General features: G+C 47.8%; 1 protein-coding gene across 2 annotated transcripts in view; it reads left to right on the top strand.

Moving 5' to 3' along the window:
• Positions 1-6419: 6419 nt before the first annotated feature.
• Positions 6420-17811, top strand: part of KY (kyphoscoliosis peptidase) — a 61618-nt gene continuing 50226 nt past the window's right edge. Inside the window, exons 1-3 of one of the 2 annotated variants that reach the window (XM_006846596.1) lie at positions 6472-6607; positions 11833-11895; positions 15470-15532. In XM_006846596.1, the coding sequence (XP_006846659.1) occupies positions 6472-6607; positions 11833-11895; positions 15470-15532 (262 nt within the window). Of the gene's footprint in view, positions 6608-11832; positions 11896-15469; positions 15533-17811 lie in introns of both variants that reach the window. The other variant, XM_006846597.1, reaches the window with a different exon arrangement.

Raw genomic sequence — 17811 nt, 5'->3', positions numbered from 1 at the left:
GAAGACACTCATTTATGCCGAGAAATTTGGGAAACAGTTACTGGCAAACTGCTTGGAAGAGATCTATATTTGTGCCCATTCCACAGAAAGGTGACCCACACTGAAATGTGGAAATCATTGAGCAGTATCATCAATATCACATGCAAGTAAAATTTTGCTAAAGATAATTAAAAACAATTGCTGCAGTACATCTACAGGGAGCTATCAGAAATTCAAGTCAGAGTCAGAAGAAGACATGGAATGAGAAATATCACTGCTGACATCAGCTGAATCTGGGCTAAAAGCAGAGAATACCAGAAAGATGTTTACTTGTTTTTTTATAGACTACGCAAAGGCTTTGGGTTGTGTGGATCATGACAATCTACGGACAACATTGCAGAGAACGAGTATTCCAGAACACTTAATTGTGCTCATGAGGAATCTATACACAGACAGAGGCATATATTCAAACAGAACAAGGGATTACTGAATGGTTTAATATCAGGAAGGCTATATACCAGAATTATAGCCTTTCACCGTACTTATTCAGTCTATACGCTAAGCAAGTACTCTGAGAATATGGATTATAGAACATGGCATCAGAATTAAAGGAAAAAATCATTAATAACCTGTTATATGCAGATGGCCTTGCTTTCTGGAAGCAAAGAGGACTTAATACTTATTGGTGAACATCTAAGACTACAGCATTCAGTATGGATCATAGTTCAAAGTAAAAAAAACAACAAATAAAAACTCACAACTGGACCATTAATTAACATTATGATACACAGAGAAAAAAGTGAAGCTGTCAAAGATTCCACTTAGCTTGGATCCACACTCAACACTCATGGAAGCAGCGCTCAAGAAATCAAAGAATGTTTTGCATTAGGCAAATCTGCTGTACAAGATCTCTTTAAAGTCTTAAAGAGCAAAGATGTCACTTTGAGAACTAGGTGTACCTGACCCAAGCCGTGGTATTTTCAATCATTTCACATGCATGTTGAATAAAGAAGACCATAGAAAGATTGATGCATTTGAACTATGGTGTTGGTAAAGAATATTTAAAGTACCATGGGATACCAGAAGAACACAGGACAATCCAGTAAGGATGGAGAGATTTCCTCTGTGTGCTTTAAACATGTTGTCAGGAGTGATTAGTCCCTGGAAATAAACATCATGGTTGGTAAAGCGGAATGTCAGAGAAAAAGAGGAAGACCCTCAACAAGATAGACTGACACAATGGCTACAATGTGCGGATGGTGCCGGACTGGCAGTGTTTCTTTCTTTTGTGCATAGGATCACTATGACTGGGAGCCGACTCGACTACAAGACTACACATGCCCACTGTAAGGAAGTAGCAGTACATGTTGGGTCAGAGGCATCTTCAATAGACGTTATCACCACAAGCCAGTCAGACCAAAGAGTTAGGGGAAGTCCTTCAAGGGCCAAGGTCTCAAGAAACCCAGGTGATATCACTCCAGATTGGACCAGCGTCTTTAAAATCCTCCTCAAAGCCACTGCCCACTGGGGAACATTTACATCCCTTTATGGGGATGAGAACATGTAGATCATTCTTTGATATAAACTCCTGCACCCAACAATCTCACAGATCCTCAAGACCTCCATGCTTGTGTACCTCAGCTGTTAGTGCCATCACGTAGCACGAGTTTATGATGACCATGTACAAGGGAATAAGATGGTGTCCAGACCAGTGTCATCTTTCCAAGTGTTGCTATGCTCAAGTTCATTATTACAGCCACTGTGCCATTTGAGTGCCTTCCATTACAGGGGACTCATCTTTCAGCACTCTACTCAACAGTATTCTTTTGTGATCCATACGGTTTTCACTGGCTAATTATGGAAAGCAGATCACCACGCCTTTTATAAACCTGCCCTTTCCTCTCAAAGAGCCCAAATCGTGTCCCCCTAAAATCAGTAGTAGCAGTACTTCACAGATGTTCTTTCTAGTCTCACTAAGTCATGCACACACTTAATGAAACCCAGAGGCTCCTGGTGTATGGAAATCAGACTCCTGGCCACCACTTTTGTCCCTTGCCACTGTCCCAATTTTTTCATTACTGGTGCCACGGGGCCTGAAAAATCTGTCCCCAAAGGGACTTCAGTTCAAAAGTTTTCTAAAAGCCTCCAAAGAGGCTTCAGGGCCTTGTCTTAAGGTGTGTTTACTGTAACTACTCAGAATATCTTGCCTGAAGGCTGATGGCTGCTCTGTCTCAGTTTACAGTCATACAATAGCCATATTAGAGTGTTATATAGCGTAGTGGTTACGAATCGGGCTGCGAACCACAGGGTCAGCAGTTCGAAACTACCAGCTGCTCTGCAGGAGAAAGATGAGGCTTTCTGCTCCTTTAAAGATTTACAGCCTCAGAAACCCTGTTCAGGGTTGCTATGGGTTGGAACCAACTTGACGGCACTTAAAAACAGCAACATAGGAGGGACCAGTCGCTGGAGAAGGAGATCATGTTTGGTAAAGTGGAGGGTCAGATAAAAAGAGGAAGACCTCCAACGAGATGGATTGGCCAAGTGGCAGTATCAATGGACTCAAGTGTGGCAACAACAGTGAGGTTGGCCCAGGATCGGGCAATGTTTCGTTCTGCTATGGGTCGGTACTGACTTGATAGCACCTAACCACAACAACAACATAGAGTGAGGTACCAAGAATTAGGATGCCACCTGGTACTTGTGAGATAATTGTGGGACCTTAATTATGACTACTGAGGAGCTCTGGTAGCGTAGTGATTACGAATTGGGCTGCGAACCTTAAGGCCAGCAGTTCAAAACTACCAGCTGCTCCGCGGGAGAAAGACAAGGCATTCTGCTCCAGTAAAGATTTACAGCCTCGGAAACCCTGTACAGGGTCGCTATGGGTTGGAACCGACTCGACAGCACTTAACAACAACAACAATTATGACTACTAGGGCCTCGGTTTTCTCATCTATAAAATGGAGCTAACAAGAAGGCACATCCTGTTGAGTGGGGAAATGCGCACACAGCATTCATAATGAGTAGCATCGGGCTGAAGGATGGGAGAGAGGAGAGCTGTGCTCTCCTATGAAGAGGCTGAAGCTTCACAAATCTGATGTCAGTTCTTCAAGAAAAGGATTCCATGATTCACTGGTTCCTGCATTATGACAGAGCAGAGACATAGGGGAGGGAGTCAACTCTCTGCTCCACAGAGATTCAGGGTTGGTTCTAGTCTCTTCTACCCATCCTCACCATATTCATGAGCCCCTCCCCAGAGCAGGAGTCTGACCGGAATACAGGAAGCTGCTATAGCTATAGCTAAGCCATCACTAAGTACTTTATCTCAGTTAATCCCAACAATATCCTCACCCATTTGATAGATAAGGAAATCTGAGATGCAGAGAGGCTGCATACCTTGCCCAAGGTCACTATGCTAGGAAACCTGCATTCTGCCTGGCAGAACTGCATGAGGGGAGGGCGGGTGCTGGTGGATTGACTTATTTCCTAAATGTGGTGGGTATGAAGCCAGAGCTGGGATGATTGTCCACATCCTGTTAACTATTGAAATGGTTTAAAAGAGACTTGGCATTCCCCCAGGAGCTCCAAGGATAGTGTGGGGGTGAGCGTCAGTGTCATGCCTTGCAGGATGGCTAGACTGCAATTGGCAGGGAGGGCCAAAGAGGTTTCCCACAAAGAGGGAAGAGCAATAATAAAAACCCAGAAGTGGGAGTGTGCCAAGTCAAGCTAGTCAAGAGTCTTTGAGAAGCCTACAGTAGCTGTCACAAAGGTTTCTGGGACATTCCTTTATGTCTTGTATCCCATCTCACGAAAAGCTGGTGGGGTTTGGAGACTGGGACTCTGACAATTGCTCTTCCCAAATTACCGCAGTCTCTGTGCACCTCATTCCCTACTGCAAGAATAAGGAAAGCATACAATGTCTACAAATCCCTGCTAAATTCCTTTCTGGTACTGGTTAACCTACTATGTCTCATGAGAAACCTATTTTTTGGAGTCTCAAGAGAGGTAAAAGTGTTATGCCTGGGAAGTGGATGTTACTGGTATCTAGTGAGTGGATCCCAGAAATGCTGCTAAATATCCTACAATGTATGATACAGTTCCCACAACAAACAATTACTATTCTTGCTACTGTTGTTGAGTGCTGTACATAGATTTTGATCATAGCAACTCCATGTGGCATGGTAGAATTGCCTCACAGGGTTTTTTACGCTATAATCTCTATGCGAGCTGATGACCTGGTCTTTTATTCTTGTGGAGCTGCTGGGTGAGTTCAAATTGCCAAGCTTTAAATTAATGTTGTTGTTGTTAAGTGCCATGGAGTCAGTTCCAACCCATCAGACCCTGTATAGGGTTTCCAAGGAGCAGTTGGTGAGGTTGAACCAACAACCTTGTAGTTCAAACTGACTTTGCAGTCCAGCACATTAGCCCACAGCGCCACACCAGGACTCCTTAGGTTAAGAGTTGAGTGCTTAACCATTGTAGCACAAAACAATCATCTGGCCCAAACTTTTGAAGCAGAGGAATGCTGCTTCAAAGAAATTGCTTTCAGACATGTTAGACAGGAAACCCCCAACCATTCTCCTGAGTCTCTGGCTAGCACATTCTCTTCTTTTCCATTCCGCACCACAAGCTGACTGCTGACATTCACAAGTGTTCATTCCCCTGGTTCTTTCCCCAACTGCGCATCCCAGATCACCCTTTTTTCCCCCAAAAGGCAGCTCAGGAGGGTGGACCAAGTCCCTGAGCAACACTTCCCACCAAGATAGTGAGGGTGGAGAATGGGGTAGGAAGGAAACAAATGTCAGGTGAGGAACTTTTAGCTTCCTCCTCCTCCCCACTCAGCCCCATCCAGGGTGTGGTTGCAAAGGAGCTTTTGTTTGTGCCCCAAACAACCTGCTCCTGAAGAAGTTAGGTGGGGGACCCTGCAAGCAGGGATCTGCTCAAGCAATCTCTGAGACCCCAAGAACTTCACATAATCCATTGTTCATAATTCCCCAACCCTCTAGAAAGTCGTAAAGTGTGTCCACCTGGGTCCTGAGGGGTTCTGCCTAAGATGCAACTGACCTTCCCTTTCTTTAGACACCTGCTAGGTGAGAGGAGATGCAGTGCCTTTACATGCAGACCAAACTGTGAGACCCATGCAGAAGGGGAAGACTATCAAAGTCTGAGGATGTAGCTGTGAGACCCCCTCATTACAGACTTGCTTGTCACATCACAACTCCAAATGAGGTAAGAACCACAGATCACTCACTAGGAACCAGGCACTTTACAGCTTGCACAACATTTATGAGATTTGTCATCATTTCCATGAAACAAACAAGAAAATGAAGGGGAAATGGCTTGTCCAAGGTCTGTCAGTCAGCAAATGGGAGAGTAGGGATTGGAACCTAGACTTGTATGATTACAGGCTGCCTCCATAGGTAAGGTAGCAGCTCTCAGGGACCATGCTGCAAGTGGGGAGTCAGTACACACCAATGAGGGGAGGAGTCCTAACAACAAAACCTTCTATGTGGGTGTCATTTATTAACTTGGGTGAAGCCTCAAGTTAGGTGACTGCCCCCCAGTCTGGTGGGCTTAGGCATCAAGGACCACGAGGCAGATGACAGTGTAAACATTCCTGAGACCTGCAGCCAAACACACTGCCACTGCTGGCCAGGCCCGAGTAAAAATAGAACGGTCTCTCAGGTCCAGCTCTATGACAGCAGAGCAGGCAGGCATGCTCCTGATGTCCTGAGCTTCCTCCTCTACCCTCAAACCCCTCAACCCCCAGGGCAGGAACTAGGTTCTAGAAGGAAAAAAGTGTTTGTTTAAGACTTTCACTGCAGGGGAAAGAGGAGTATTAGGTTAACGTCCAGTGGGCATGTTCCAAGATCTGAAGAGGCCATAATTGGGGGAGGGGCGAGGAGGTGGGGGGGCTGTCCTGATCGAACACCCTGACCCACCCGGTTAATGAGTGGGGTCGAAGCCAAAATTTGGCCAACTTTCCCACGTCTTGCTATTTAGTCTGGATTCCTCTTGCTGTGTTTCCTTTTCCTGAAAGGACTGTCACTGTTGACAGCTCTGACATTTTTACATTTGTTAGTGGTTTCCCTGAAGGGGTGGGCTTCAGGCCCTCCTTGAATCCGGCAGAGCTCTGCTAGCGCTTCTAGCTCGAAGGCGGGAGGCAGGGAGCGCGGGGAGGGAGGCTCTGGAACCAGCCGCCTCTGTCGGCTGCGGCCTCCAGTGCAGGTCAGGGCTTGGCTCCGGGATTTCCTTTCAAAGGTGACTTATAGCCGCTTCATTAGGGTAGCGCCCTCCCGCGAGAGCACTAATGGCGTGTTTGGCAGAGTCAGCGAAACGAGGCGCCCAGCGGCCAGGCGGCGGGGGAGCGCCCTCTCCCGCGCCCTAGCCCTCGTCCTCTCCCGCGCCTGGCAGCGGCGCGCACGGGGCCATTTGCAGCGCAGGCAGCCTCGCAAGCGGCCGCGGCGCTCCAGCCGGGAAGGAGGCGGCACCATGGAGCTGAAGAAGGACAGCAACGCCGTGACCATCGACATGCTGCTGATCGTGCACTCGGAGAAGCGGCGCGCCACACAGGGCACTCACTCGGACGGGCAGGGGGACCCCGGCGCGCCGCTGCAACGCCGAGGAGGTAACGCACGCCGAGCGCGGGCACCCAGGCTCCTTGGCCTCCTTGCCCCAGGGCTTGCCCGCTGAGGGGCGCTTCAAGCACTCTGGAGCGAGGTCAGCAAGACCGACCCTCTCCGAGCTGCTGCCTCAGTCCAGTGGCAACCCTCAGTCTGATGATTGTCCCAAATTGTCTTCCCACTCAGGCGGGAGGGTGCTTTAATTCCCACCTTCACTCCCCACCCCAGCCTGTTTTCTTTCAGTCACTCCCAAAAAGTTGCCGATCATGGTGTGAAGATGCCCTCGAGGAAGGGTGCAGCGGTCAGAATTGCCGCCCTCACAGGGCACACTGAAGGCACTGGGAGCCTGGAAATTTTGTGTGGGGTCGGGTGCTGTTGTAGAAGACTTTGAGCTCCCTTGTGACCGCATACAATGGCCTCAGTTTCCCCATTCTTGAGCCTCTCCTCCAGCCTTGGATATATTGTTGTTAAGTGCCCTGGAGTAGGTTCCGACTCATAGCCATCCTGTTAGGGTTTCCGAGGAGCGACTGGTGGGCTTGAACTGCCAACTTGTGGTAGCAGTCCAGTGCTTATCCTACAGCGCCACAGATAGAAGGCATAAAGTGTAAAAGGCTTGAGTTGGGTGAGATTTGAAATCCGTTTCAATTCAAATCTGTTCTTCCCATTTCAGTTTATTCATTAGTTTTATGAGTCCTACAGTGGAGCTGCAGGATAATGCTCTGGACTGCAAGGTCAGGTTGAACCGCAAGGTCAACAGTTCAAACCCATCAGCCGCTCCTCAGAAACCCTAAACAGGGTCACTATGAGTCGGGACCAATTCGATGGTAGTTAACAACAACAACAACAACAGCAGACTTACTAATTGGGAAGGTTGTTGTTGCTGTTGTTGTTGTCAAGTGCCATCAAGTCGATTCCGACCCATGATGACCCTGTATAGGGTTTCCAAAGAGTAGCTGGTGAGCTTGAACTGCCAACCTTGTGGTTCAAGCCGATTTTGCAGTTCAGCTCAACTGGGAAGGCAGACTAGTAAAATGAATGTAAAGCGATGTGAAGAAGGCCTAGTGGTTCTGTGATTAAGTACTTGTGGTTAAGGTTAGCGATTGGAACTCACCAGAGACTCTGTGGGAGAAAAAGCATGGTGATCTGATCCCATCAAGATTACAGCCTTGGAAACCCTATGGGGCAGTTTTATTCTGTCCTAAAGGAATACTAGTGGTGGGAGTCCTGGTATGATTCTGTAGGATGAGCACTGGCCTGTTAACCTCAAGGTCATTGGTTCAAATCCACCAGCCGCTCCTTAGTAACCCTATATAGGTTAGCTATGAATCAGAACTGACTAAATGGCACGTAACAACAAAGGAACCCTGGTGGCACTGTGGGTCAGGCATCAGTCTGTCAACTACAAAGCCTGCAGTTCAAACCCACCATCCTGTCTACCAGAAAAAGACCCTATATAGGGTCTCTATGGAGTCCTGGTGTGGCGCTGTGACTTAATGCGCCAAACTGCAAAGCCGTTTGAACTGCAAGGTCGGTGGTTCAAGCTCACCAGCTGCTCCGTGGAAACCCTATACAGGGTCACTATGGGTCGGAATCGACTCACTGGTGCTTCACAATAAGGGTCTCTATAAGTCAGAATTGACTTAGTGGCGGTAGGTTTGGTTTGGATAGGGTCACTAAAATATACTTAATGGTAAGGGACTTGGTATGGGGGAGGTGTAGAGGAGTCCTGGTAGGCACTATAAGATACGCATTAGTCTGTTAAATGCAAGGTTGGCTATTCAAACTCACCAGCCGCTTCTTGGAAACCTTATACAGGTTCGCTATGAGTCAGAACCAAATCGATGGCACTTAACAACAGAACTACAATGGCAACTGAAAAGTTAGTTGTTCAAATCCCCTCCACCACCCCCTGACCCCCAGGAGACCACAGAAGAAAAGGCTTGGTAAAACAGGGCAACATTTGCCAGAAACCAAAGATGAGAATACAGGGAGGGACAGAGAAACTGTACATACGGAAACAGGAACCCAGGGAGGAAATGGTGAGAATGCTGGCACATTGCAATGATTGCAACCAATGTCACTGAACAATCTAGAGAAACTAGTTGCTATGTAAATTTCACCTAAAGCACAATACCACGTTTAAAAAAGAAAAGGCTTGACAACTTGATTCCACAAAGATTATTGCCAGCAAAGTCAATGGAGCGATTCTACTCTGACACATAAGGTCGCCATGAGCTAGAATTGACTCGCCAGCACAAAACAGCAGCAGTGAGACTGTAGAAAGTAGGACCCAGGGGATCCAACCCAATATGAACAGATTTTAGATGGATAGTAATGGAGGTTTCAATAAGCCCCTCAGAAGTTTTGGAGTCTTGGGTCTATGATGAAGCCTTGGGAGCCCTCGTGGAAGAGGTTGGTATGAGCGTGCACTAGGCTGACTGAGCGCCAGTTTTGGAGGAACAATGCTTGACAGACCATTGGGGAAAATGACTTCTGCCTCCTGCTTCCCCTCAGCATTGGTGCTTCTTAGAGTTCCTGCTACCACACTACCCCCAACTCTTCTGTCCTCAGAGCCCATGTGCATACTTGTCCCAAAAAGCCACAGTGCCGTGGATGCCCCTTTCACACAGGCACCTTTTGGAGAGGGAGGCAGGGGAAGGAAATAAATTCTGAAGGGCTGAGAATGTTGACAGGTGCTCGAGTTTGGGGAGGGATTTGGGGGCCAGGAGTTGTTTTGGTTAGTTAGTTCTTTATTTCCCAGATCTGCTCCTGGGAGAAGGAAAACTAGCCCTCCCAGGATATTTGTAATTAAGGAATTCACAAAAGTTACTACTACACACACCTTAATGTAGAGGGCACTCCAGTGTGCAGCAAGACCCCGTTCTCAGTCAGCTTGAGAGTCACCACATCCCATGTCCCCTCTGAATACATCTTAAGGGCTCTGACACTAGAAAGAGTGGGTGAAGAATGCAGAGAAGTCCAGGAAACACCAGGTGCTAGGCCTGCCTTCTGCCCAGTACATAGACCCCATGGCCCTAGACAATGTACTTCACACTCATGACTCAGAGAATATAGACCCCTGCTTGCTGCTCTTTTCTGCTGATATTTTTCTCCAAATATTTGCCTGATGGAAGTTTCTCCCAGACTCACATATTCACAGGCAGTGCTGTACCAGAGCAGAGGAGAGGCACAGTGCACACCTCCAGGTCTACTGGAGGTAATGATGGTGTCCAAGGGATCCCCAATTAAGCTAGCTTGCAGGCCCGCTCCTCAGGACACAGCCTGAGGGAGAGAAAACACTGAACAAGGCCAATTTATTATAGGGCCTCCAGTAGGTGCACAAGATCCAAAGCAAATCCACTCCTGCTTCTAGACAGCTCCTACCTCCCATTCACTCCAGGTCCTCAACCGGGAAGTAGATCTTCCTCAGCTGTGTAAAAGAGAGGGCCTGAGCTCCATGTTAGAAAAGAAGGATGCCACATGGCATAAACCTGAGTAGGGAAGGAAACAAGTGACACTTTTTCTGTGGCCTTGTAGTTAGAAAAGAAAGTGCTGGTGTGGGTAGACTGGGTCCCCAGGAATTTGTAGTGCAAGGCCCTGGGACTCTCTCTCTCTCCCCTTTTCTCTAGGCCCCTAGCATTTTCCACGCTATTTCATTAGAGCCAACTGGTGCTGTCAGATTGACTCTGATTCACGATAACCCCGTGTGTGTCAGAGTAGAACTGTGCTCCATAGTATTCTCAGTGGGTGATTTGGGGGGAAATAGATCGCCAAGACTCCCTCCTGAGGGGCCTCTGGAAGAACTCAATCCTCCAAGCTTTCTATTAGGAGTCAAGCACACTGTCTGCACCACCCAGGGACTCTTTCCTTAGAGTGTTGTTGTTGTTATTGTGAATGCCCTCAAGTCAGTTCTCACTCATAGAGGCCCTATAGAGGTTTTCCAAGGAGGGGCTGTTGGGTTTGAATCACCAGCCTTGCAGTTAGTAGTCCAGTGCTTATCCTGCAGCACCATACCAGGATTCCTTAGAAACCAGGGTTTCTCAAAAATGTGTCTGGAAGCCCTCATCCCTAGCAGAAAGGAGAATTGATGTATTCATCTGACAGTGGAGGAGGTAGCCTAAAGCTGCTTGCAAGGCATCTGAAAGTTTTGGAGTCTTAGATCACATGACCCTGTTGTTGTTGTTGTTGTTGTTAAGAGCCATCAAGGTGACCCTGTATAGAGTTTCTAAGGCATGACTGGTGGGTTTGAACTGCTGGCCTTGTGGTTAGCAGTCCAGAGCTTATCCAACAGCACCACACTAGGACTTCCTTGTATGCCCCTACTTCCCTAAATTGTGTATTCACTACATAACTGTGTCAGTGAGGATTCTTGTTGGTAGCCACTGGCTGTGGAGGACTCTGCAGAAAAGAAGGGGTTGGGGGCCTCTGAGTGGTTGAAAGGGCTGGAGAACCAGGCTGGAGGCTGAGCTTCCACTAACATTGGTTTCAACTGCAGAGCTGATCGGGTGAGAAAACCTTCGCTCCCACCAAGAAGCACTAGATGCTCCTTCCTCGCCAGGAACTTGAGTTTATTGCAGTTGGTACCACTGCCAGAATGTATGCCAGTTTCGTGCCAGGAACTTGGCTTTGCAGCCATCACTTCCACCCGCCGCCAGAGAGAGAGCTCCCTTTCCTCTCCCCATTGCATCACTGGGTCCCAAGGCCGAGACAGGTACCAGTGCTTTCAGGCCACACATGCCCATGCTGCAGCTGCAATGGTGCAGGGAAGCAGAGAGCTATCAGTTTCAGTTCCCATTGGGATAGGCAGGCTGTACCTCCCTCTCCATCAGAATTCTAAACATGGGGACATTCATCACATCCAGAAATAGCTAGACAACATGAATGGCAAATGTCTCCTAAAATAATGTTTCCATATTTATGCAGTAGAGATGTGGGAATAGAAAATGCACATCTGTATTGAGAAAATTATCCCTGGGTAATCCTGATAACTAACCCATTACCCTTGAAAACTACTGTTTTAGCATCATAAAAATGTTTAAAATTTTGAGAGTTGCATTCATTCCCCAAGTTGCATCTTATTCATCAGGCAGCCTCTCTTGGATCCTGAGAGAACCAAGTTCCACCAGCTCTACTTTAACCCAGATAAGTCGGCAACTGGCACATCATTGGCTTTGCCTGGGTTTCTCCACCACAGAACACGCTTCTCATGCCATTCCTTGTTATTTCACAGGATTCCAAGGTGTTGGAAACGGAATCCGGAAGTGGCAGAAAATAGAAGCAAATGACCTTCCTGGTAAATTATTTCATTTTATTGTCAACATCTGAAATTCAACATATTGAGAAATGACTGAATTCGTTTTATCATTTGACGATTGTCCTCTAGGCATCTAATCACTCAGACAATGACTGCTTATGACTCAGCCAGGCCTCCAGAGCCACTATGACCCTAGAAACTTTTCCCTGTCATCAGGCCCCCACACTCCTAGAGGCTGTGTGTTGGGGCTGAAGGCATGAGCTTGAGCACACCGCTGTGTGCTGGCCAGTCTGAGCGAGAGGGAAAGGCTTGCCATCCTTTGGGATGGTAGGTTTGAACATGTCTCTGTGGTAGCTGGGGATGTTCATGCCATGCAGAATATCCATCTTTGGAAACTTTATTCAAAACAAAGAGGATAGTAGTCCAGGGAGCCAATCTGTGGATCCCTACTGATGTGGAGTCCTGAATATAGTTAAGTCTAAGTGAAGTCAGCTCCCAGAGACTCCTCATTCTGATGCCAGACATCTATCACCCGGCAGGTCCAGGACCACTCAGGGACTGCTGTGGACAGGCCAGCTAGAATGGCCTTATTCTGTGTCCCTCAGAGATTCATCAGCCCAGCCTGCAGGGACAAACAGTGAGGCTACACTATGGGAATGTGAGAATTCTAATCACAGAGCACCAGCAGAGAACTCCGTCAGACCCCAGACCCACTGATTGGTTCATTAAATGCCAGGCTGAAGGAACCATTCCTATAACTCCTACAAAGGAGGAAACTTCAGTTTGACCATTCTGTTCAGTGATTAAACAAGACCAAGCAGCTATGTTCTACATTCCTTCTGATGGTAATGAAAGGAAGGATGACATTGTCAAAGTCAACTCATTCATTCCCTCCATAAATATCTCTAGTGCTTACTTTGCCCAGGCATGGTTCTAATTGTTGATGATGAAATGGTGCATAAGACAGTCAAGAGCCCTTGCCTTTGTGCAGCAAAGTTAGAGTTTTAAAGTGCGTGTCAGTGTAATTATTATTGACTGCAGTAGAGTCTCTGTGCCCTGGAGAGGAATAGCTTACCTGTGTCTGCCCCCAACCCCACCCGCTGTCCTGAGAATGGGTCGGTGTCATCCTCAACATATACCCCCTACTGAGGAGCCATCCTCTGTGGCGGGGCTGATGGACCTGCATGGATGTAATGCCTCGTAATCTTTGCTAATCAGGGTACACTGAGTGAGTGACTTGCCAGCTTTGGTTTTACTGAAGCAAATACCAAAATTAAAGAAACTGTGCCATGGGCAGCTGAGAATTATAGGAAGAAGTAGACTTCTAGAAACCTGACAACTGCAGATATTCATAGCAGCCCTTGAAGGCCACCTGGGCCAGGCCAATGTGTGCGAGGGCAAGCTAGTAAGCAAGCCACAGGTGGAAAAACAGCACCCACATCTTGCCAGAGTTGCCTGGGGGGTAATCTCACAGCTTCTTAGGCTTGTTATTACATCAGGAGACACTGAAATTTATTGAATTTGTACTATTTTTGCTATCTTCAGAGTTCCTGGGTTTAAGGAAAGATTAGAGAGAGAAAAATACAGCAAAACACAAAGTCACACAATAATGATGACAAAAACTTGTCTAATAGATGTGAAGTGGGACTTAGTACAATATGTGTCCACTGATTTAAAAAAAAGATGATCAATGTTGCTCTTACAAAACCACACTGAAAACTGAGGGTTTGGAGTAATTGCAGGGCTGGAGAGAGGCTCTGGAGAGGCCCCAAGTCTGGGAAAAGATGATAGCTCCCGACTCCACCCATATACGCAATTTAAAGTAAACATCCATGTATTTTTCAAATGGCACATTTGCATGTATACAGAAATTAATATGACTTCTTTCAGTGTTTTCTGATACCAAGATTCTGGGTGCAGCGGATCTATTCTCCTACCTGCCTTGATAGTGCCTAAGGCACCCAGCTCTGATTATCAGCAAACCTTCTAGCCCTGGTCTCTGATGACTTCATCTGAAAAGGGTGCAATGTGCTCAAATGCAGCCGGGCATGAGGTTGATCCCCAAAAGCACATTTTCCCCTCTTGCTGCCCTGCGCACTCCTTGGGCTGGATTGTTAACAGGGGCAGGCCGGGCCGGGGAGCCTGGAACAGTCCAAACTTTTCTCAGCAGCAGGTGTTTGTACCCCCCCCACCACTCTTCCCACCCCCTTAGCTTGCCCAGCAACGGGCTTCCCCATCGTGATTGGCTGCTTTCCTTGGTCCTGACCGAACTCTGCCTAGCAGCAAGGGACTGCTGTCACACAGCTATAGAGAAACCACTTGTGCAGGCCTGACTATAAATACCCGCCAGCCGCTGTGCCAGCCAATCACCCTCTTTGAGGATTCCCTTCCCAGATCCTGTTTCTGAGTGAAGATACAGCCAGCTGTGCCCACAGGAGGCCACCTCCCTGTCCTCGCCTGCGTCTGGTTTGGGGCTCTGGCCCAGCATACCCAAGTCACCCTGGATTGGCTCACACAGTAGACCTGGCCCTTGACCGACTGACCACAGCCTAGGGGGCTCAGAGACCTGGCTGGGCCTGCGTATTGAGGATAGTTGCAGCGGGCTCCACCAGGGAGTGAGAACCTGCCAGGGGGGTCCTAAGTCCAGCCTAGCTCAGTGCCTCACTTCCCACCCTAATTGGCTTATGTTTAGGCCCAGGCATTGGAAGCATTGAGTGGCTGAGCTGGTCAGTTGAGTGTACAAGGGGAGTTGCCTGACTAGAAACCTGCTCACGCTGGACCCTGAGGTCCAGCCCTCCAGGAGACAGCCAGAGGCCACAGAGAAGATGTCAGGCCAGAGTGCTAGTGTGGGGAACCTCCTGCTGCTGTATTTCTGGCCCTTCCCAGTCCCTCCCCTGCCCCTCTAAAGTTGAGTTTCAAAGGCAGTCTCAATAAGGCAGGGTCATGGCAGCAGCTGTAACAGACAGAAGTAGGAAAGGTTATGCTTCTCATAGAAGGGGCAGGTAAGTCTGTGGGCTCCCCCTTACGGCCCATGGCAGCACCAGATAGCTCTCTACAACAGGCTGACCCCTGGGATCACAAACATCCAGTGTGTGGAAAAAACCTGTACATAGGGGCACTCTGTGTTTGGGAAACGGAACCAAACTGCAGGTTGCCCCAGCTCCTAGGCTGGAATGGAGATAGGCTGCCCAGGTCAGACCCTCCCTCATTTGGGGGCTTTTGACAACAACAAAAAAAGAAAAATTGAACAGTCTAAGCTATAAGTTCTTCTTCTGTTAAAGCAGGCTAAAACAGGAACCTCCCAGCATGCTTCACAGAAAGAGTTTATGGAAAAGTACTTTGGAAACTGACTAAAGTCAGGGAGCTCCCAGGCATCCCAGCCTGCTCTGGGAGAAACTCAGCCTGTGGTGGCTTCTGCTGAGAGGTCTGGCAGTGTGCACTATAGAGATGTATGACTGGAGATGTACACGTGTTGGGTGCATGTTGAGGCCAGGCTGCTAGATGTTGCTCAGTCTGCCTCTCGTGCGGATGCACACAGTTCCCTCTTCTGCTCTAGGAAAATTCCACTGTGTTCCCAGTGGTTACTGCAGGCCTCTCTGTCTTCCTTAAATAGGACACCTGGCAGAGAAGCAGCACCCTCAGCAGACCCAAGTCATTACTTCCTATGACAACCAAGGTAAGGGATTTGCTGCCATCTGCAATATCTCTTCCAGCAACTGCTGTCCCAGTGAAAGGCAACCTGGGGCAGAGCTGATACTGTGGTGAGCATGGTCCCCTATGCCCCTTCCACTTCAGGGGATGTTCTGTGATGGCTGCATGACCTCAGAGTCTGCCCCTCACCGTGGGGTCAATAAATTAAGTTCCTGAGCCACAGACCCCACTGCTGTCATTATTGTTAACATCGTTGTCATCACTACAGCTAACATGACTGAGCACTAGCCACATGTCAGGCAGAACGCCAAGTCATTTCCATGTAGTATTCTCGTGTAAATTAAGCTTCACAACAATCCAGTTCTGTGGGTACTCTTACTATACTCATTTTGCAAACAAGGAAACTGAGGCTCCAAAAGTTCGTCACTTGTCCAAGATCCCACAGCCAGCAAGAGTCAGAGCTAGGGCAGTCTGACACCCACATGGCCTCAGCTGTTAACCCTCAGAGAACGCTGCTTCCCAAGCTCCTTGGGAACCGACCTTCCCCCTGGGACACAGTGCCCATGCCTTCTCTCATCCTTCCCAGGCATCCACACACTGCCTCAGTTCAGGGATAAGTCATTCCTTGAGAATCCTAACAGTGTGAGATGGGCTCTAGGGGTCAGAGAAGGCAGGTGAGGGGATCATCACTCTGACTCTCCTTGGGAACAGCTGCCCATATTTGAAAGCATGACAAGGTTAAGACAGATTGGAGAACCCCACCAGCACCAAGGCCTTGTCTAAAGACTAGGACCCTAATGTCTGAGAATGGTCACAGGCTCAGCTATGATGTTCCATTCTCTAAGAAAAGTACTTCATCTCATCGAGAGGCAGGAGTCCTAGGGGCCCTAGAGGATCTGAGCCTGTCTGTGAGCTGCTCTCTGAAATCTGAGCTAATCTTGTGACACCCAGAAAGATATTGGCAGATAGTACAGGAAAGGCCTATAAACAAGAGCTCACCAGCAAGAGAGAGTCTGGGTCCGTACCATTTAGGCCAGAATTCCTAGGAATGTGGCTCCAGGGCTGGCCACAGGGACCCCATGGTAGCTGGAAGTGGCATGGTTGGCACACTGAATCCCGCCATCTCTCTGATCCCCTCAAAGACAAGCTCCAGGCCTTACTGCCTCTCTGAAACGCACCTCTCATAAACATGGCTATCCACACAAAAGTATGAGATGGCCTCACTATAGTTAGACTGATTTATTGTTATATGCCATCGATTCGATTCCAACTCATGGCAACCCTATAGGCTAGAGGAGAGCTGCCCCATAGGGTTTCCTAGGCTCCAGCAGGTCATCCTGGTATGGTGCTGTGGGATAAAGCACTGGACCACAAGGTCGGTTTGAACCACAAAATCAGCAATTCAAACTCACCAACCACTCCTTGGAAACCGTATACAGGGTGGCTATGAGTCGGAATCAATTCTGCTGTTGTTGTTAAGTACTGTGGAGTCAGTTCTGACTCATAGTGATCCTGTATAAGATTTCTTGAAAGTGGCTGGTGAGTTTGAATTGCTGATCTTGAAGTTAGCAGTCAGTCCAGTGCTTATCCTACAGTGCCACACCAGGGCTCTGAGAGTGAATTAGCAACTGCTTGTATTTTTCTCACCACACATGGGGGCTCATGGTATTGTCCCAGTTTTGCCCCTGAGAGAGCTACTGTCACAGAGCTGGGGTTCCTGTCAGGTCTGTGCTGCACCCCTGATCCTATGTCACTGGGGAGACCAATGAGTGGGAGACTTGTAGTCCCAGAACTTTACCTCACACATCCTTCTCCTGACACACCAAAGGCTCTCACCTAAGCTTGGCTCACATATCCACCTCCCGGCTTCTGAGGCTTCCAGGGGGCAGGAAGGAGCAGCAGCCTTGGCCTTCTAAGAACAGGGCAGAGCTCTTCATAGGGCTAGGATAGGACCAGCATTGTGGGCATCTTAGTGTACTAGTGCTGCTATAGCAGGATTACTTCCAGTGGGTGGATTTTGGTTTTGTTTTTTTAATTGTAATATGTATTTTTACATACTGTAAAAATATGTAAATTTTTACGTCAATGTCAGTTGATTAAGTTTTCAAGTAGCTCTTTTCTAAAACTATTCTGAAAAATAAGTCTTTCCAAAAATGAAAGTAATCTGTACGTGTACATTAAAGCAATTAATTTTTTTTTAAATAAATTCTTTTGGTTGATGATTTGAAGATTTAAACAAATAACATAGGAAAAAATATTTGGGGGATTTGTTCAGAAATTTAATCAAGAAGATATCTTAGTGAT

Source organism: Chrysochloris asiatica, unplaced genomic scaffold (genome assembly GCF_000296735.1).
Source record: "Chrysochloris asiatica unplaced genomic scaffold, ChrAsi1.0 scaffold00028, whole genome shotgun sequence".
NCBI classification, from domain to species: Eukaryota; Metazoa; Chordata; class Mammalia; order Afrosoricida; family Chrysochloridae; genus Chrysochloris; species Chrysochloris asiatica.
The sequence above is the reverse complement of the archived record's forward strand: the minus strand, read 5'-3'. Positions and strand labels throughout refer to the sequence as shown.